This window comes from Mizuhopecten yessoensis, unplaced genomic scaffold (assembly GCF_002113885.1).
Source record: "Mizuhopecten yessoensis strain PY_sf001 unplaced genomic scaffold, ASM211388v2 scaffold10971, whole genome shotgun sequence".
Taxonomy (NCBI): Eukaryota; Metazoa; Mollusca; class Bivalvia; order Pectinida; family Pectinidae; genus Mizuhopecten; species Mizuhopecten yessoensis.
In genome coordinates, this window is record NW_018408813.1 from 826,283 (window position 1) to 847,116 (window position 20,834).

Sequence of the window (20,834 nt, forward strand, 5' to 3'; positions counted from 1 at the left end):
GGGACTGTAGAGTGCCATACACAGGGAAAGTATATATACCGTACTTACACAGGAACATAATGGACCATAATGATTCAATAATCGGTGTTTTGTGGTTAAATTATTTTTAATTGGTACTTTGATATTTACAATCTATCATATAAATGCTAAGCAAGATGAAAAAAAAAAAAAAAATAGCTTTTAATATGTTGACGAGTAAATTATCTAACACATGCACGATCGTTAATATTTTTGACATTTTGTTTTAGGATAATGTTTGAAGCTGTAATGATAAAATGGAATTTTAAAATCATGATGGGCATATTTTACATTTCCTGTGAGTTTCACATTCACCTCGTATTTTATTTCTTTTTAAAAAGACAAGTTATCGATGAAATAAATCTTCCATACTGCATGTGATATTGCTTATTTCAAATGCCAGTAATTTTGTTTTGTAATATTTCCGTGTATCTTCACATGTATAACATACTAAACCTGTTCGGCTAAATCACTAGCTATCTCAATGTGGCTGATACACTTGTGGGATTTATTAATTGTCAACATGAATGTATGTTATCAGTATAAAAATACATGTATGATGCGCTGGTATAAGTTCAGTGGGGTTTGATCATTATGCGGAGGAGACCTTTCAATGTAGAATTTTGGTGGACATGATGCAGGAGTGACATATATCAATTTAGAAGTTTGATGGACTCGACCAATAACAGCCCTCGAGACAAACATGCATGGGTATCGGTCTGATACGAAAGTATGGCCAATATCGATGGTAAACGATGCGCATGTGTGCAGAAACAAGAGTGCGCATGTCTGGACGATTATATATTATAGGTTTCCCCTACAGTTTTCCGTTGGTCGGACCAAGCAGCTACACATCGTTCAAGTTCTGTATTATCCCTTGGACAGGTTGTTCATCAGCGAATCAATACAACAAAACACAAAATGCCATGGCATACAATATTCCTTGCAATGAGATATCAGTATACAAAGGCACCGGTACATTAATCACTAGCCAATGCAATAATACAACCATTAAATATGATCAGTTAGGGAGGGTTTCTTGATCTAACATTTTTTCATCGTTTGCGCATATACGTATTTACTTGGAAAGTAAACAATTGTTACACGTACATGTCAAAACATTAGATGGAATAGCCTGACCTAGTAAATGGTTGATGATAGAGCTCCACAAAGTAACAACAGAAATGGGATGTCAGTTGATACTGATTTATTCTTAATATCAAAACGTGGTACAATATTCACCAAAACAATAATTTTCCTTTCCTGAAAAGAATTGTATATAATTATGTAAAGATTTTTAAAAAAAACGTGACTCTGTGTCGCGTTCACCGCAATAAAAAGATGGATAGTTTGTTAATGTTTTCATATTTAATGAATTTTATAAGTCAAATGATCAGTTAAATATCTATAAACAATCTGTCATCAGTCGCAATAAAATGTCTCGAATAAGTAGAAGATAAAAAACGTGGTATCTTCTTAGGACAAATCAGACGCTGTAGCTGTCGGAGGCTGGTGAGCCGATGACGTCATCAGTTGGTTTACGCTAAAACGACAAAGAGTAAAGTTTGTAAATATACATATTTTTATTGCAGCTCAGTAATGAATGAAAACTGTTTATCTATTTAAATGGGACCCAAAGGAACAATACGGGGGTTGGGTAGATTTTTAAGAATATTTTAAGTAGACTGCATACCACGCTGAGACAAGGTAAGAATTCGACGATTGCAACAATTGCTAAAAAGGGACAAAGTATTGATTTTCGAGTTCTATAGCTCTGATTAATCTTTTAAAATTTAAACCTTGGGGAACTTTTAAGAAAAAATGATTAAGATAAAATGAAAAAAAAAATCAATATGAACGTTCTGAGATTTAAGTGCAACGGGGCAAGACGAGAATCCGAACCGTGTACATCCTATCATGGTACTGTCACTCTTACCAACTGAGCTACATCAAGGGCCAAGGGTTGTACATCCAAACCGAAAGGAAGGGGAAGTTACTCCATGTATACTATTGGAACTTCCTAGTGTTTTGTCTCTGGGGGGGACAAGGATCCTTATGATGACTTTACTTAGTCGTAGTGTATGAACGGACCATAATTAGAAATGATAAGAAATGCTGCTCATTTACTTACTGTGAGTAAGATGTCGTTTAGAGATTTCGTCGATCTGTGTTTCTTCATCACATTGAAACAGAATGATTCTGGAATCAAATAAAGATCACATTTGTGTTATGATGTGAAAATGAAATTAGATATTGGAATTAAATTTTGAATATCAAATTGAAATCTTGATAAAAAATATCAATAGACGCAGAATATTAATAAATGAGTTTGAAGAGATGAGATTAATACGCTGATATTTTTGCTCCCGATGATGTTTATGTGTAGAAATTGATTAACCAGTTAAGTAATTAAACATGAAATACCGTTTTCAGTCTTGGAGTAATCCTTCTTGGAGAAGAAGTTGTACCATACTTTGTTCCGGGCGGCACTTTTCTCCCTCAACTCGGCATCCTCCTCGTGTGGCGGGCAGCTGACCCAGCCGTGGGTCGATTTAGGTTCTGTTGTCATAAAAAGGTTAGTGTATGGTCTGATGTTAGTAACTGATATCGTATTAAAACATTGATTTGTTTCAAACAGAATACTTTTGGTCGGCAAATCAAATGTCTCTGTAAGAACGTGGGATTTGCTGCCATATCAATGAATTTGTCTTTAAAACTTGTTTGACATTAAACAAAATTTCAGCATGTTTCCGACCATCTGGAATGTAAAGGACACGTATGATTCTCAATATAATTTCTTACTTGGTAAATCCGGAAGATATCTTGACCATGCTGGGGTCTTCATGTCATCTCTTGTGGCCGGAGGAGGGTGGACAATGGCCCCTGAAAAGTTGTCATAAACCCTGTTAGAAATTCAAACTTCTGAGATTTCCTTTTATTTTTGTCGGAAACACCCCAATGACGTTCGTTACTTTCTGTGTTTGTCTATTAAACATGGAGGATCACTCTTATTAAGTTGTATATCACTTACTGTGGTTGAAGTCGCCCTGTGGGTTTGGTGCAATATGTTTGAGTTTGATGTAGCTTAATCTTTCCAAATAATCTGCAAGTAAATAATGATAATAATAACTCAAAATCGTAAGAGGTAGGTCATTTCATGTGTCAGTGTACATTTTAAGAACATTTAAAAAGGATTTTAATTTTGAACATGCGAATGTTAATTTTTAATTGATCTTCTAAACAAATCGAAACATTAGAACCACAATTTAGCTGAACAGATTTAAGTATAACATAGTAGAACTCCTTTATCCGGACTCCCTCGAAGTGTCCACAAGAACGACGACAGGTTTTTAATTTTAGATGCAAATCATCCCGGATATCCTTACAATGGGAATGGGGAAGATATCTTAGCCATGCGGAGGTCATCAGGTCATCTCTTGGGCCGGAGCAGGATGGACGATTACACCTGGAGATCACATTCTACATTTAGTAAAATTTTACAAACAACAATGTCCTGTACGTTTCAAACATCCCTATGAACAAGATGTCCAAATTATTTATGAAGAAATCAGTGAAATACTTTTACGATAATTGGATCGTAGGCCATATAATGCCCAGAACATGGCTAGATTTAAGGAGTAATACAATAAAACAATTATATAAGATATAAATAAATTACTGGCATCAACTCACCTTCCATAGTTGATGTGAGGTGTTGATTTTCTTGTTTACTTCTTCTTGATAAACACCGCAGGAAAATATCGCGCAACAGCAAACTGGTTGTGAAGCACAGCAATATTGACGTCATAATTACATTCCATATATGGCGACATAATGAAGAATATCAATGACGTCTTAGAGAACGCAAACCTATTGTAACAGGTGTAGCTTATATTGACGGATCAAGCCCGATCCAGTTTAAGAGAAACGTTTTATGACCACAAAGAGCTAAGTTCAGTTTTACTTTGCATATTTTATGATAACTTCAATGTTCCCCGGATGACATGAATTTTGATTTTTTTTTTTTTTTTCAATGAAAATATAAAGGGCCAGGGGAGGTAAATCTCGTGGTCTTGGCTTCATTCGCTACCTCCGTCATCCGCCTTCTCCCGTCCCAGGTTGATGCGGGGTGTGGAACGCAAGTCCTTTACTTATTAAAAAAGACTGCATCTGACATTCACAGTGGGTTTTTTTAACCATGGATAATCTGTTTACGGTAGGCGTTAATAAGTTTGAGTTTAAAATTACCGATTCCACATATAAAAAGAAACTATGATACGGAAAGTGTATTGATTTATTTTTTTGTGTATATTTTCATTTTTAGAAATTTGATCAGAAACGCCTGATTATTTGAGTTGCTATAAGTATCAAAATTGTTTGATGTGAGTAGAGGTTTGAATAATCCGACATTTTCTCTCCTCTTTCCGTCCGGTGAGACTGGCTTCAAAACTAACATTTTTTTATTAACTCTTAAACACAGTAACCGATTCTTATTTCCACTGAATACAACATGCGACTTATAAGTTGACGAATTAGAATGGGGGTGAATGAACAAAGGGAGACAAATCGTGTGATCTAATCTCAATATGTGTTGCGGTTCGTCGTTATTTGGTGGGACGCGAATCCCGAAGTGTGTGGATTTCACGTGCATACGAGGACGTACGGTCAGATATACCCAGGGGCGGGTCAAGGTGAGGGCGTAATGGGCGTACGCCCCCCCCCCCTTTTCAAAAAAACAAAACTATCGTTATCTGCTAATATTGTATTGAATATGTCAATTTATCATATTCATTAATTAAACACATACTCTGATTTCTTTTTATACTGATTCCCCCATCCGATGGGGGATCCGTAAAATTTCGTTTCTCATTTTAATATACCATAGACAATTAATGGAGAGAATTTGGCATAAAAAATGTCAAACCCTCACACTTTAACTATAAAATATACATGCTCCAAGTCAGGAACCGTTACATTAGTGCATTTCACAATTATTTTATGTTTTTTAGCAAAAGAAAAGTCCAATTTTTTTTTTGACTCGCTCCACTCGGCCAAAGATTTGATTTCAAATATCCTAGAAACGCCCCTGATACCATCAAAGGTTTAGACAGATGCTATTTCTTCTCGCTTATAATGTCTCCGTTATATATTCTTTGGGGTGTTATTATTTTAAATCTAATCAAGATGATTTATTTTTGCCGCTGAGGAGAAACTTGTGGATGATATTCAGTCCTGGCGGATAAGGGACAAGTCCTCTTTATCCAAAGTATATATGTGTTTTTTAATGGTACAAGTGGAGTGAGTGTGGAGTGAGTCCGGAAAAAGTCTGAGAAAGCATCCACAAGGCAGACATGGCAGACATGTTGGATTCACACATGTACAATGTGTTTACAAAGGTAACACATTGCTCGTTGCAAACTTCCCCATGCATACAAAATTTACATAGATGTTGTTAAAAACTTCACGAACCCAAGCTGTACATTTGAAACATTTCCTGATATGTAGCGAGTACCGTTAAAGAAATTTTAAATATATCAATGGTTAGATTATCCAAGAATTAGATATCAACATTTAAGTCTGTGGATTATCTAATGTTCTTAGGGATAGGAATGTGGTCGTGAGTTATCACCCAATAACAATGTAATGATGCTCCCTACAAACCGTAAAGGTATAATATGTGTCTGACTCTCATGTCCCTCGTTTTCACAAATGAAGTCTACTTACTCTGTGAAAACATTTTTTTGTAATGAAAATATATGTGAGTGCACGTGAGAACGGCATACCATGCAATAGCCTCTGGTAGCGTGCTGTGGAATTATGTCCAAAGTGTACATGACTGAAAGTAATTTGGTTCCATAAAGGAACAATTGATAATTTTGATATCACAAATTTGAATTTTTTCATCATTTTTGATGTATGTAAAAAGAGATAACTGTCATTGTGTAAATGTTATCCCTCTTTAAAAATTCCGATTCTTTTCAAGAAAGACAACTCTCACCAGGATCAAAGTGATTGTAGAAGTAGAACGTAAAATAAATAAATTATAAAGTCATTGTGTATATGCATGAATCTTTGTGTCCTGTTTGCTTTTAGCTTGTAGATAATGACTTTTATCCGTACAATTTCAATAAAACACACTTTGTCTAACGTTTTTTATATATTTGCGACACATAAAATATTTGTAGTGTTAATTAGCAATGGTTCTTTCTTATTTTTTTTTTATTGTTTTTATTGTTCCGGACAATGCCACACACACACAAAAAAAAACACCGGAAAAAAATAGATTAACGAAAACTATTTTTTTTTTGGTTATTTTTTCCGAAAAAGTCCTCAAACTATCGGAATGCTTATATTTTCAAATAATCAACTCAACATAGTTGCATAACCATTATATGAAAGTTTCAACGAATTGTGCTGGTTAATTGCAAAAGTTTGGTGTTTTGTAAGTCGCTGCAAAAGGTTACCGTCTCGTATTTTAATTTGGAAAATACACTGTAGCTGTTTTACCACGGTGTCCCTGCGACAGGGCGTAATAAATGTACATCGCATGATCTTTCTTAACTTTCTTCTTCCTAATGTCTCCCTTGACACTGCCTCACTTTTGGCCTTAAGTTGAGCGTTCGCCCCTGTGAGGAAGGCTTTGGGTTCTGTCCCCCGGCCGAGACATACCAGAGTCTGTAAAAATGGTAGTTTCTACTCCTGCTTAACGCTCAGCAATTTAGGAGTGGGACGACTGGTTCGCCCATTGTAAGTATGAAGTGACCGGGTGAAGTGTCCTGCTGGGTGTCTCCGGCATTATGCTTTAGTGAGGTAGCACTAGAAAGTCGGCATCAGTTCCGCGCTATCATAAGGAGACAAACACGAACATATCGCAGCCTCCCTAAACACACACACACGCATACACTACACGCACGCAAGCATCTTGCACCCAGGGGAGTCCGTCCTTAAATGAGCATAGCTGTTGATAGAACGTTAAACAATAATAAACCAAACCAAACCAAACCAAAGTTTTACCACGGAAACGGGTGAGCCTGTGTTTTTACACATTTTCATCAAGAAATAAACAGACTTTGCATATAAAATTAAAGCAGATATGTTTAAGTTTGTTATACTTTTATCATTATTTCAAACGATCTTTCCTGGTAATTATCACGTACATGGTGTTTCGTTGGTCGGACGAGAGCAGCTAAACATCGTCTGCCCAGTAGTTTTTTAATATATCTGTAACTGGTTAGACGGAACATTGAGCTCACATAAACAACAGTAAACGGATTTCAGTTGACACTGATTTATTTTGACTATCAAGACGGGGTACAATATTTGTCAAAATAATAAAAATAAGTTTCCCTTCCTAAAGAGATATGTTTATGTAAAGTTCACCTCAACAAAAAGATGGATATTTTGTAGATATTTTCAAATGATTGGGGTTTTTTTCAAGTTAAATGATCAGTTAAATATCTATAAACAATCTGTTATTAGTCGCAATTAAATATCTCGAATAAGCAGAAGATAAAAAAAACGTGGTATCTTCTTAAGACAAATCAGACGCTGCAGCTGCCGGAGGCTGGTGAGCCAATGACGTCATCACTTGGATTACGCTAAAACGACAAAGACTAAAGTTTGTTAATATATAGATTTTTACTTCAGATCAGTATTGAATGGCTGAATTTTTTGAGAATATTTAAAGCAGATTGCATGACTTTTCCGGGACCATATCAGAATTCGACGATTGCGACACTTTGCTAAAAGGAACCGCGTATGAATTTTCTATTACTGTAGTTTTTATTATTGTTTTTTTAAATCATACCTAGCGGAACTTTTACCTCCAATCATTACATTGTCGCTCTAACCAACTGAACTAGCTCAAGGGTCAAGGGTCAAGGGTCAATGGTAGTACATCCAAACCGAAAGGAAGGGGAGGTTACTCCATGTACTAGTGGAACTCTCTAGTGTTTTGTCTCCTGTGGGACATGGATCCTTAATATAACTCTACTAAGTCGTAGAGTGTGACCGGACTATAATAAGAAACGAGAAGAAATGCTGCTCATTTACTTACTGTGAGTAAGATGTCGTGTAGAGATTTCGTCGTTCTGTGTTTCTTCATAACGTTGAAACAAAATGATTCTGGAATCAAACCAAGATCATTTGTGTGATATATGTCAGTGTAATTTCTGTATCACAAAATCATGTTATAACAAACAATTGTCAAAATGTGAGAATGAAATGAAATATTTGGAATTAAATTGTATGGATGCAGAATATTAATAAATGAGACGGAAGAGATTTTTGCTTACAACGATGTTTATGTGCAGAAATGTATTGATAATCCTGAAGTTAAGTAATTAAACATGACATACCGTTTTCAGTCTTGGAGGAATCCTTCTTGTAGAACAGGTCGTACCATACTTTGTTCCGGGTGGCACTTTTCTCCCTCAACTCAGCATCCTCCTCGTGGGGCGGGCAGCTGACCCAGCCGTGGGGCGATTTAGGTTCTGTTGTCATAGGAAAAAAGGTTAGTGTATGGTCTGATATTGGTAACTGATATCGTATTAAAATATTGATTTATTTCAAACAGAATACTTTTGGTCGGCGTAAGCGTGTAGGATTTGCTTCCATCTCAAAAAATAAATCCGAGAAAAGTGTATTATTTTTAAAACCTGTTTGACAGTAAAGAAACTGTTAGATTTTTACCATGTTTTGACCATCTGCAATGTTAAAGACACGGATGATTCTCAATATTATTTCTTACTTGGTATATGCGGAAGATATCTTGACCATGCTGGGGTCATCAGTTCATCTCTTGTGGCCGGAGGAGGGTGGACAATGGCCCCTGAAATCAGTTGTCATAAATCATGTTAGTACTTCAAATTTCTGAGAATTTCTTTGATTTATGTACTTATCACAATTTTCCGTGGTTGTCTATAAATCACCGAGGAACACATTTATTAAATTGTAAGTTGTATATCACTTACTGTGGTTGTCTATAAATCACCGAGGAACACTTTTATTAAAGTGTAAGTTGTATATCACTTACTGTGGTTGTCTATAAATCACCGAGGAACACTTTTATTAAATTGTAAATTGTATATCACTTACTGTGGTTGTCTAGAAATCACCGAGGAACACTTTCATTAAATTGTAAATTGTATATCACTTACTGTGGTTATCTATAAATCACCGAGGAACACTTTTATTAAGTTGTAAGTTGTATATCACTTACTGTGATTGTCTATAAATCACCGAGGAACACTTTTATTAAATTGTAAGTTGTATATCACTTACTGTGGTTGTCTATAAATCACCGAGGAACACTTTTATTAAATTGTAAGTTGTATATCACTTACTGTGGTTGTCTATAAATCACCGAGGAACACTTTTATTAAATTGTAAGTTGTATATCACTTACTGTGGTTGTCTATAAATCACCGAGGAACACTTTTATTAAATTGTAAGTTGTATATCACTTACTGTGGTTGTCTATAAATCACCGAGGAACACTTTTATTAAATTGTAAGTTGTATATCACTTACTGTGGTTGTCTATAAATCACCGAGGAACACTTTTATTAAATTGTAAGTTGTATATCACTTACTGTGGTTGTCTATAAATCACCGAGGAACACTTTTATTAAATTGTAAGTTGTATATCACTTACTGTGGTTGTCTATAAATCACCGAGGAACACTTTTATTAAATTGTAAGTTGTATATCACTTACTGTGGTTGTCTATAAATCACCGAGGAACACTTTTATTAAATTGTAAGTTGTATATCACTTACTGTGGTTGTCTATAAATCACCGAGGAACACTTTTATTAAATTGTAAGTTGTATATCACTTACTGTGGTTGTCTATAAATCACCGAGGAACACTTTTATTAAATTGTAAGTTGTATATCACTTACTGTGGTTGTCTATAAATCACCGAGGAACACTTTTATTAAATTGTAAGTTGTATATCACTTACTGTGGTTGTCTATAAATCACCGAGGAACACTTTTATTAAATTGTAAGTTGTATATCACTTACTGTGGTTGTCTATAAATCACCGAGGAACACTTTTATTAAATTGTAAGTTGTATATCACTTACTGTGGTTGTCTATAAATCACCGAGGAACACTTTTATTAAATTGTAAGTTGTATATCACTTACTGTGGTTGTCTATAAATCACCGAGGAACACTTTTATTAAATTGTAAGTTGTATATCACTTACTGTGGTTGTCTATAAATCACCGAGGAACACTTTTATTAAATTGTAAGTTGTATATCACTTACTGTGGTTGTCTATAAATCACCGAGGAACACTTTTATTAAATTGTAAGTTGTATATCACTTACTGTGGTTGTCTATAAATCACCGAGGAACACTTTTATTAAATTGTAAGTTGTATATCACTTACTGTGGTTGTCTATAAATCACCGAGGAACACTTTTATTAAATTGTAAGTTGTATATCACTTACTGTGGTTGTCTATAAATCACCGAGGAACACTTTTATTAAATTGTAAGTTGTATATCACTTACTGTGGTTGTCTATAAATCACCGAGGAACACTTTTATTAAATTGTAAGTTGTATATCACTTACTGTGGTTGTCTATAAATCACCGAGGAACACTTTTATTAAATTGTAAGTTGTATATCACTTACTGTGGTTGTCTATAAATCACCGAGGAACACTTTTATTAAATTGTAAGTTGTATATCACTTACTGTGGTTGTCTATAAATCACCGAGGAACACTTTTATTAAATTGTAAGTTGTATATCACTTACTGTGGTTGTCTATAAATCACCGAGGAACACTTTTATTAAATTGTAAGTTGTATATCACTTACTGTGGTTGTCTATAAATCACCGAGGAACACTTTTATTAAATTGTAAGTTGTATATCACTTACTGTGGTTGTCTATAAATCACCGAGGAACACTTTTATTAAATTGTAAGTTGTATATCACTTACTGTGGTTGTCTATAAATCACCGAGGAACACTTTTATTAAATTGTAAGTTGTATATCACTTACTGTGGTTGTCTATAAATCACCGAGGAACACTTTTATTAAATTGTAAGTTGTATATCACTTACTGTGGTTGTCTATAAATCACCGAGGAACACTTTTATTAAATTGTAAGTTGTATATCACTTACTGTGGTTGTCTATAAATCACCGAGGAACACTTTTATTAAATTGTAAGTTGTATATCACTTACTGTGGTTGTCTATAAATCACCGAGGAACACTTTTATTAAATTGTAAGTTGTATATCACTTACTGTGGTTGTCTATAAATCACCGAGGAACACTTTTATTAAATTGTAAGTTGTATATCACTTACTGTGGTTGTCTATAAATCACCGAGGAACACTTTTATTAAATTGTAAGTTGTATATCACTTACTGTGGTTGTCTATAAATCACCGAGGAACACTTTTATTAAATTGTAAGTTGTATATCACTTACTGTGGTTGTCTATAAATCACCGAGGAACACTTTTATTAAATTGTAAGTTGTATATCACTTACTGTGGTTGTCTATAAATCACCGAGGAACACTTTTATTAAATTGTAAGTTGTATATCACTTACTGTGGTTGTCTATAAATCACCGAGGAACACTTTTATTAAATTGTAAGTTGTATATCACTTACTGTGGTTGTCTATAAATCACCGAGGAACACTTTTATTAAATTGTAAGTTGTATATCACTTACTGTGGTTGTCTATAAATCACCGAGGAACACTTTTATTAAATTGTAAGTTGTATATCACTTACTGTGGTTGTCTATAAATCACCGAGGAACACTTTTATTAAATTGTAAGTTGTATATCACTTACTGTGGTTGTCTATAAATCACCGAGGAACACTTTTATTAAATTGTAAGTTGTATATCACTTACTGTGGTTGTCTATAAATCACCGAGGAACACTTTTATTAAATTGTAAGTTGTATATCACTTACTGTGGTTGTCTATAAATCACCGAGGAACACTTTTATTAAATTGTAAGTTGTATATCACTTACTGTGGTTGTCTATAAATCACCGAGGAACACTTTTATTAAATTGTAAGTTGTATATCACTTACTGTGGTTGTCTATAAATCACCGAGGAACACTTTTATTAAATTGTAAGTTGTATATCACTTACTGTGGTTGTCTATAAATCACCGAGGAACACTTTTATTAAATTGTAAGTTGTATATCACTTACTGTGGTTGTCTATAAATCACCGAGGAACACTTTTATTAAATTGTAAGTTGTATATCACTTACTGTGGTTGTCTATAAATCACCGAGGAACACTTTTATTAAATTGTAAGTTGTATATCACTTACTGTGGTTGTCTATAAATCACCGAGGAACACTTTTATTAAATTGTAAGTTGTATATCACTTACTGTGGTTGTCTATAAATCACCGAGGAACACTTTTATTAAATTGTAAGTTGTATATCACTTACTGTGGTTGTCTATAAATCACCGAGGAACACTTTTATTAAATTGTAAGTTGTATATCACTTACTGTGGTTGTCTATAAATCACCGAGGAACACTTTTATTAAGTTGTAAGTTGTATATCACTTACTGTGGTTGTCTATAAATCACTGAGGAACACTTTTATTAAGTTGTAAGTTGTATATCACTTACTGTGGTTGTCTATAAATCACTGAGGAACACTTTTATTAAGTTGTAAGTTGTATATCACTTACTGTGGCTGAAGTCGCTCTGTGGATTTGGTGCAATCTGTTTAAGTTTGATGTAGCACAATCTTTCCAAATACTCTGCAAGTAAATAAATATAAAAAATAATAACATAAAATGATACGTAGGAAGGACATTTCCAGTAAAATCAATGTCACTTTTCATGTGTCAATCAACATTTAAAAGAAATGAATACATTTAAATATGATGTTAATTTTAAATATGCGAAAACTCGGTTTAAATTTTATTTTCTGAACAAACAAAACACTAAAAACATCATTTGGTTGGAAAGAATTAAAGTATAACACAGTTGAACTGTTTTATCTTGCGGACTCTCTCGAAACTGAAGTGTCCACGTTAACGAGGACTGGGTTTTAATGTTAGATAAAAATTATCCCGGGAAGAATCCTTACTTGGAGAATGTGGAAGATATCTTAACCATGCTGGGTTCATCAGGTCATCTCTAGTGGCCGGAGCAGGGTTGACAATGGCACATTCTACATTTAGTAAAATATTACAAACTTTCAAAACCTTATTTCTAATTATTGGCATCAGGCTGCATTTCCATTTACATTGTATACGTCGTAGTTACCAATAATGGCATGACACGACGGGTAATGGCTAAGTTCTATACGTTTTAATCATTTACAAAGTGTATTACTAAAGTAATATGAAACTCTCTTGTACAGTAGATGTGTTACAGTAAGGTAGCATATACCCTTAAGTATACAGTAAGGTAGCATATACCCTTAAGTACTTACTGTAGTTATATCCGGTTTGTGGGTCTGGTGCTATCTGTTTCAGTTTGACGTAGCATGATCTCTCAAGTAATTCAGCTTCAAATAGATCAAAAATACTTGTCACATTTATACGATACATCTTACTTTTAAGTGGTTATATCACCCTGGTCCTTATTTTATACAGAAGAAAAAAACCCATAGAGGATTCACATATCCGTAGCGAAGTTTTTACTCTACAGCAATCAAACAAGACACAAATAATGGTTTTGATCCAATTCCAAATCAAAATCTTCGCAAATATGGCGTCGTCTTAATAACAGGAAACGCCGTGAATTCACAAAACTTTGGTTTTTGTATCCCTAACGAATTTGATTCTTCATCTTACACCCCCCCACCCCCCACCCTCCACCCAATTGGTTATTTCAGGATTTTTTTCAAATATCATATCAAGTGTTTAGTAAGACCTCTCAAGGAAAAAAAAATAAAAAGAAGAAAATTAAACGCGCGACAATTTCCCGCTCTACAAAGTGAGATAATGCCCAGTACATGACTATGTATTTAGTAATCCGATTAAATAAGTAATATGATAAAATAATTATATAATATATAAATACAAAACTGGCATCAACTCACCTTCCATAGTTGAGGTTAGGTGTTGATTTTCTTGGTATTTACTTCTTGTTAAACGGTGCATAAAACTACCGTACAACAGCAAACTGGTTGTGAAGCACAGCAATATTGACGTCATAATTACATTCCATATATGACGACACAATTAAGAATATCAATGACGTCACAGAGAATATAAACTTATTGTAAACAGATGTAGCTGGTATAGACGTATATCTAGCTCCGATCGAATTTTAGAGCAACGTTTTTGGGCCACAACTAAATTCATTTTACTTCGTATAACTTCAATATTCCACCGATGACATTTTTCAATGAAAATATAAAGGTACTTGGGAGGTAGATCTCGTGGTCCTGGCTCTTCATTTGGTACTTCCGTCATTCTGCCGATCTGACCTCATCCCACTTCCGCATGGATGCATCCCTCATTGAATTGGGCCCGTGTCCTTTAGTGATAAAAAAAGACTACTGTGACAAAATTAGTTCCGCTACAGAACTCATTCACGTTTTGCGTTTAATCGATACAGGAATACAAATGTATCTATAGAATCTATTTACGGAAGGTGTTAATAACTATGAATTTAACACATTATACGGCAAGTATGCTGATTTTAGTCTTGTGTCATAGTAACGAGTGATTTCAAAAAATAATAATTGCTAAAAGTTGTATAAAAATGCGTGATGTGGGAAGAAAGTATTAAAATACCCCGCCTTTTTCTCTCCTCATTCCGTTCGGTGTGACAACAAGTCCTACTAACCGATTCTTATCACGCATTAGAATTGGAATGAACGAAGGGAGATAAATTGTGTGATCTTATCTCAATCTGCGCCGCGGTTCGTATACACCTATGATTATATTAGAAGTGTATTGACAGACGAGGCTAATACAGTTGTAGTTCGTCGTTACTTGATGGGACGCGAAGCCTGAAGTTCGTGTATTTCACGTGCGTGAGGACGCAAGGTCAGAAATGCTAACAAAGGTTTGGACAAATGCAATTTCTTCTCACTTAAAATATTTCCATTTTATAATCATTGGGGTTTAATTATTTTAATTCCAATCAAAATGTTTATTTTTGATGTTGAGGAGAAACTTTTGGATGAATAGTCCAAAAGTGGAGTAAGTCCGGATTTTTTTGATTTTTTTAAAATATAAGTGGTATCCTCGAATTAGATATTTACATTTTAAGTCTGTGGATTATCTAACGTTCTCAGAAATGGAGATGTGGTCGTCGGGCGTCTTTGATCTACAGTGTGTATCACCCAATAAACGTGTAAAAACCGAAAAAATATCAAAATAAGTGTTTTAATTCTCATGTCCCTGTGGTGCAGCTAACTGTTTATAAAACAATTAGCTAAGTGGTCATATGTGCTAGCAATGAAACTATACGTCGCATTTTATTTCAGATGAATTAATTTTATTATACCATTGGTCAGATGTCCTAAAAAAAAGAAAGACATGTACATTATGTATGAACATCATTGTAAGTTGCTGCAAAAGGTTACTAGTCTCGTATTTGAAATTAAAATATAACTATTTTACAACGGAATTAGAAAAGTCTTTGATTTTACACATTTTTATCCAGAAATATATCTATTTCGCATATAAAATTAAAGCAGATAGGTTTAAGTTAATTATACTTTGAACCTTTACTTGAAACGATCTTCCTTGGTAAAATTCCAACACTTACATGGTTTTATCACTACAAATAATCAAGACTGCTGCGTCAGTCAGCCGGCAGTGTCAATGCGAAACATATTTCTTGATTATTTTTCGCATTGACACTGCCGGCTGACTGACGCAACATACACAGATGTCGATTTCAATCTGTCACCAGTAGATATTGGCATCGTCTGTCACAACAACATTGCATCATGTACACAGACGTTTCTACAGCCTACGGGTAAAACTGTGGAGATTGATGTCATTCTTTAAATCATAATCGTGTTCAATTTTGTTTGTTTATATATAAATTTGTAGCGTGTGTATTGTCGCGTGCCCGACTACGTGTATTTTTGGAGAAGAAAACACTTGGATTTTGGTCAATAAACACCAAAGGCCGTACACGCATGGTCGTATTATTGGAATAAGAGGTAAACATATATTGGGAAAATCCCGACTTAAAAAATATGCAGTGACAATTTGTTAGTCGGGGGAGTCGTTTCCCAAGAAATAGTAGTATCTTCGAACTCTTTTATTTATTTATTTATTTTCATTTTCAAAGTTAAATATCACAGTTTCTTATATTAAAAGTATCAATATTTTATAAAGCTAATTCAGCAAATTGTGAAATGCAATTTTGTAAAGTTCAATGACGTACTTTATATATTTGGAAAAAGGATGTTTTACACACGGAATTAGATTTTATCTAAGTCCGTGGTTTTACAGCACTGAATCTTAAACACATAACCCTATGTATTACTACGGAATTAGATCTAAGTCTGTGGTATTACGAAAACGTGAAAATACTAAACCGCAATCAATCAATCAATCAAACAAACAAACAAAATCAATCAATCTGTAACAGTTACGTACTGAATAGGTACAGAAGTTTTTCAACGATAATGTAATATATATATAGTCTGTAAGGATGTTGTCCAATATCTTGATCCATCAGATTTTCCAGATTAGTGTCTACAAATTGTCTCCAACACATTTCCTCTTCCGGCCCATCTTCTCAAGCTTAAGGTAGGAGATTGATCTACTAATTGCAATTTTATAGATCAAAGCAGACCGCCCAGCCTTTCTTACAGTCTATTAGAAGTTTCTATTGGCCGCCAATCTGTTATCTTAACGTTGATTGGCCACAGTCACGCAGACGCAAATAACTCCTGAGGCTTCACACAGCCAGGTGTGTGTGTAAAATAACAACAGACCGGAATATATACAGACCTTGAAAAAGTGTACGTGGATCGAGTAAAACAGTGAATGGATTAACACATACTTGCAGGATTCAAATCGTTATGTACAGTTAGATTGTTTTTACAATTTACTTGTAATGTTGTTTCTCGAGATCGCGTGTTCCCAGTCATCGTACGTCATGCTTGAGTCACAGATTTGCGCCTAAGCAGGGTCAATGCTATTTAGAGACAGAGCCACGTTTTGTTTACATTCGATCGCTGTGCTTCTTCGGTTCGTGCATGGCATTTTTAGAACGGGTTAAATGTTTAAATATTTGCGTTTAGACATCGGTGGATATTACTGAAAGAAATAAATAAATTTGGAAGGAAAACATCGCCGAAAATGGGGAAAGACCATGATATTATCCAGGCAGTGAAAGACAGAGATTCGCATGGTCTCCAGAAGATTCTTAACAAACTCGGGAAACAGTCTAAAAACAGTAAGTTTCGTTTTTATTAGTATTGTTTCAGGTGTATATTATTTCGCCAAACTTAGAAATTAAACGGATTGTTACGATCGAGATTACAGATAATCGCACCTGTCCATAAAATTCTAATTATGGAGCACGTGCTATATCTGTGTAGATAAACACATGTCCGCTCCCGTCGTTAGCGACACCCACCTGTCAGAAATGTGATTATGATATCTGTCAGAAATTTGTTTCATATGGAAACTGTTTTACTGTACTCTAATATTTGATTTTCATATTCCCAAAAATAAGATACTTCTGCATGCGAGCTATGATAATATAACGCCACGTACGATATTTCAGGGGTCACGATCGCGACCGATGCATCATGCATTGTTCCGTTTTCACTCGAGACATAAATTTGAAAAAAAAATATTTAAGTAAAATAAAATTAAAAAATGATAAGTACTTAAAGAAAAATAATTGACAACCATGCAGAATTATACTATTCTCAAAAAAAAAGAGACTAAAAACTGTATGTTATCCTACAAATAACGTGTCCGTATTAATGAGATAATCGAAGATCATTTTACATTAATTACGCATACCCAAGTCATAATGAGTCATCAACCGGCCCCCCTCCCTCCTCCATGAAAAACCCCATTGCAAATCAATGAGGGAAAAAAACACAATATGAGTTGTCTCATTTTTTTTGGTCAGTAATACAGAAACTGCTGCATGTTTTTTTTTCATAAACACAACATTCAATGTATGGTAATTATATAATAAACTTAGAATGCCTAGATTTATACATTGTTAATCAGATCTGTCAAAAAACTTGCATAAAAAATTAAATGACACAGTTTCCTGTTGAATATACTGACAAACAATTGTAAAATACACGTTTCCATTTAGCCATAAGCGTCAATTCAAACATTTAGCTTGAGGCATAAGTTTCAATTTAAACATTTAACTTTGTATTATCAAAGTTGAAAGGCCGTTCCTGTGTTATGTCATTATATATCCAGTGTGTCCATACACATTTAATATGAAGTCATGATACACATTTAATGTTTAGTCGGGTAGTAGATGTACTTGATAATTTATACAGAAGTAATACACAAAATGTCACAAGTTGAGCTAGCTGACGTATCTTTTAACATTTAATTTAAAAGCTGAATATCAGGTCTAACACATCGATCCACGTTAAGTCGTACGTAAGTCCTTTACTTTATTTAACACCCCGATATACCATTTACCTGTATTACAAAAAATGTAATTGATACAAGATTGTCAGGTAAACATCATATATAGATATTACACCATGTCTGTTTAGCAGGTGTAACTTATAGGTGCTATTTATAGCATGAAATCTATCTAATAAACTGATACATACATACAGGTATATATGTGTGTATCTATTTGGGGTATTTCCACAATTATGTAGATTGCATGTCATTATTGCATGTGTAGTATATATATCAGTAAGTGCAGGTTTTAATTTAGGAATTTTTAACTTTTTGGTTCACAAGGGAATAACACAACCCCTAACCCCAAGACTTGTTAGTACTTACAATTTTATCTTGTAGTATATAGTACAGTAGTTCATCATGTCAAGGTGACTTACCTGCAAATTAATATAACTTACCTGTACTATTGTATATTTATTGTTCTGTATATATACACTTAACAGGTACATGATCCTATGATAATGATCAGTCATTAAAATATTTTGTTTGCTAGAATTGTAAAACGTATTTCCATGTTTCTTGCACATTAGAGTTTGTAGTTGAAAAGGTGAACTCTTTTTAGAATTTCTTCAGAGGAATTTTTTTTTCTTTGAATAATAAAATGAAACAGAATATCATTGGAATGTTGACATTTGTTACAAAGTAAACATTTTTGTGCAAATATTGATGTATACCTATAGGCTATACAATTATAATGAGCCGAGTTAGTGACGAATGTAACATTAGTCTATATAACTTTTTGTGGTTACTTATATGATATTACATGGATACGTTAGATATTATCACTGATCATGTGTTTCTGAAAAATGACTTTAAAAATATATGGTTGCAGGGTAATTCCCATATATTTATATGATAATCCAAAGAAAACTGATTAGCAGCTGAGCTAATTGGTAATTAGGTACATTTAGATTATGGTAATGGTATCAAATATATATGTTGATACTACACAAATTAACGTAACTGTCTCGGTTATCATATTTGACCTAATTATATAATAGCTGGTAAGCTTAGATTTTTTTCAAAATCTGCCAGGAAGCTAGTTCTCAAAATAGAAACAGGTAGACTTTGGGATACTACTGTATTTATGTTTCTTATTTTCAATAAAGATGTATTCCGTATAAAACAATCTTAAAATGCATTTTATAGAACTACATTTGTTCAGTATTTGAATATTGGAAACAAAAACATAACAGTGTAATGTGTTGTAAATTTGACTTGTTCTTGGTGATCTAACACTTTGCCGAAATAGCTAGATATAGGAAATGGAAATGCTCAGTATCGCAACGAAACGTGACCAGGAAGGAAAATCTAAGCAAGAAAATTCCCTCATAGGTTAATTACTGTATATCACCCGAATTACAGAGGAGAGAACTAAAGAAAGAGTAATTAATACAGTTTTCCACAATTTTAACTTGTGCGATGCCAGATTGCTAATTGCCAAGGGTACTTGTTAGGTTGATTACAGTATTTATAACTATATCAGTATTAAGCTTAAAGACCAACACCTGAACAGGAAATCAATATATTCCAGCTGTACATATGATAGCTGTACTAATTAGACTGCAATTAGCATATACCAATCCTTACAACAAATATTGATAGCCGGAAAGTTAGATCATTAAATATTCAGGTTTTGTGATGGTGAGGTACACGTATATATATATACACATGTGTGGGTCAAAGAAGTAATATAGAGCGGATCGCTCCGAAAATTTGACAACCTAAACTTGTCCACACTGTTGGAATTACTTCTTTGCCCCATATATATACATGTGGGTATATATTTGTTTTATTTACATGGAAATGTCGTTACTTCAGGTTGATAGATTACATACCTATGCTGCTGGATGACATTTTTTGTACAGTCAGTGTGCACGTGGGTATGCTATAATACAATTAAAGATTGTTGAATGATAGAATTCATAAAGTTCACAAATATATTCTATATATATATACCCTCCTTCATTGTAAGCTTTTTTCTTTCTGGGTACTTTATATTGTGAATTGCACCTTCCTAAGTTAGGAAAAGTTGTGGCAAGTATATCAAATAATCTAAATCAATTAGCTTTTCTCCATTTTTGAAGAATGTAGGATTTTCTGGAGGATCAATTCAACTGCCATAAAACTTAGTGTATTTTATATTTTATTTATTCAACTTGAAGGTAAACTGAAATACTTCATGTTCTGAAATTGTTCTCTGATTAT

The 20,834-nt window shown here is 33.9% G+C and overlaps 3 protein-coding genes across 4 annotated transcripts in view; 1 reads left to right on the plus strand and 2 right to left on the minus strand.

Moving 5' to 3' along the window:
• The window catches only part of LOC110464192, a 15,544-nt gene extending 11,819 nt beyond the window's left edge, over positions 1-3,725 (minus strand). The window contains exons 1-3 of one of the 2 annotated variants that reach the window (XM_021519276.1): positions 3,712-3,725; positions 3,050-3,121; positions 2,821-2,901 (exon numbers count right to left, since the gene is read on the minus strand). In XM_021519276.1, the coding sequence (XP_021374951.1) occupies positions 2,821-2,901; positions 3,050-3,121; positions 3,712-3,718 (160 nt within the window). In that variant the 5' untranslated portion in view covers positions 3,719-3,725. Of the gene's footprint in view, positions 1-2,820; positions 2,902-3,049; positions 3,122-3,404; positions 3,460-3,711 lie in introns of those variants that run through there. The other variant, XM_021519275.1, reaches the window with a different exon arrangement.
• Positions 3,726-7,311: 3,586 nt separating this feature from the next.
• On the minus strand, positions 7,312-16,762 carry LOC110464203. The gene is made up of 9 exons (XM_021519295.1): positions 16,602-16,762; positions 14,075-14,514; positions 13,463-13,537; positions 13,115-13,198; positions 12,711-12,782; positions 8,768-8,848; positions 8,376-8,510; positions 8,075-8,142; positions 7,312-7,616 (listed from the first exon to the last, which is right to left on the minus strand). The coding sequence occupies exons 2-9, from the start codon at positions 14,187-14,189 to the stop codon at positions 7,560-7,562; spliced, it is 687 nt and encodes a 228-aa protein (XP_021374970.1). The 5' UTR covers positions 14,190-14,514; positions 16,602-16,762; the 3' UTR covers positions 7,312-7,559.
• Positions 16,763-16,913: 151 nt separating this feature from the next.
• LOC110464190 (caskin-2-like) overlaps positions 16,914-20,834 on the plus strand; it is a 72,262-nt gene continuing 68,341 nt past the window's right edge. The window contains exon 1 of the mRNA XM_021519272.1: positions 16,914-17,406. Within this exon, the coding sequence (XP_021374947.1) occupies positions 17,310-17,406 (97 nt within the window). The 5' untranslated portion in view covers positions 16,914-17,309. The remainder of the gene's footprint in view (positions 17,407-20,834) is intronic.

Excerpts from the sequence above, each read along its gene's own strand:
- LOC110464203 (XM_021519295.1), bottom strand. The coding sequence starts at position 14,189 with ATGACGTCAATATTGCTGTGCTTCACAACCAGTTTGCTGTTGTACGGT. Across the intron at positions 8,143-8,375 it reads TTCCTCCAAGACTGAAAACG|AATCATTTTGTTTCAACGTT; the intron begins GTATGTCATGTT and ends GTTTGATTCCAG. Across the intron at positions 7,617-8,074 it reads TACACGACATCTTACTCACA|CGTAATCCAAGTGATGACGT; the intron begins GTAAGTAAATGA and ends TTGTCGTTTTAG.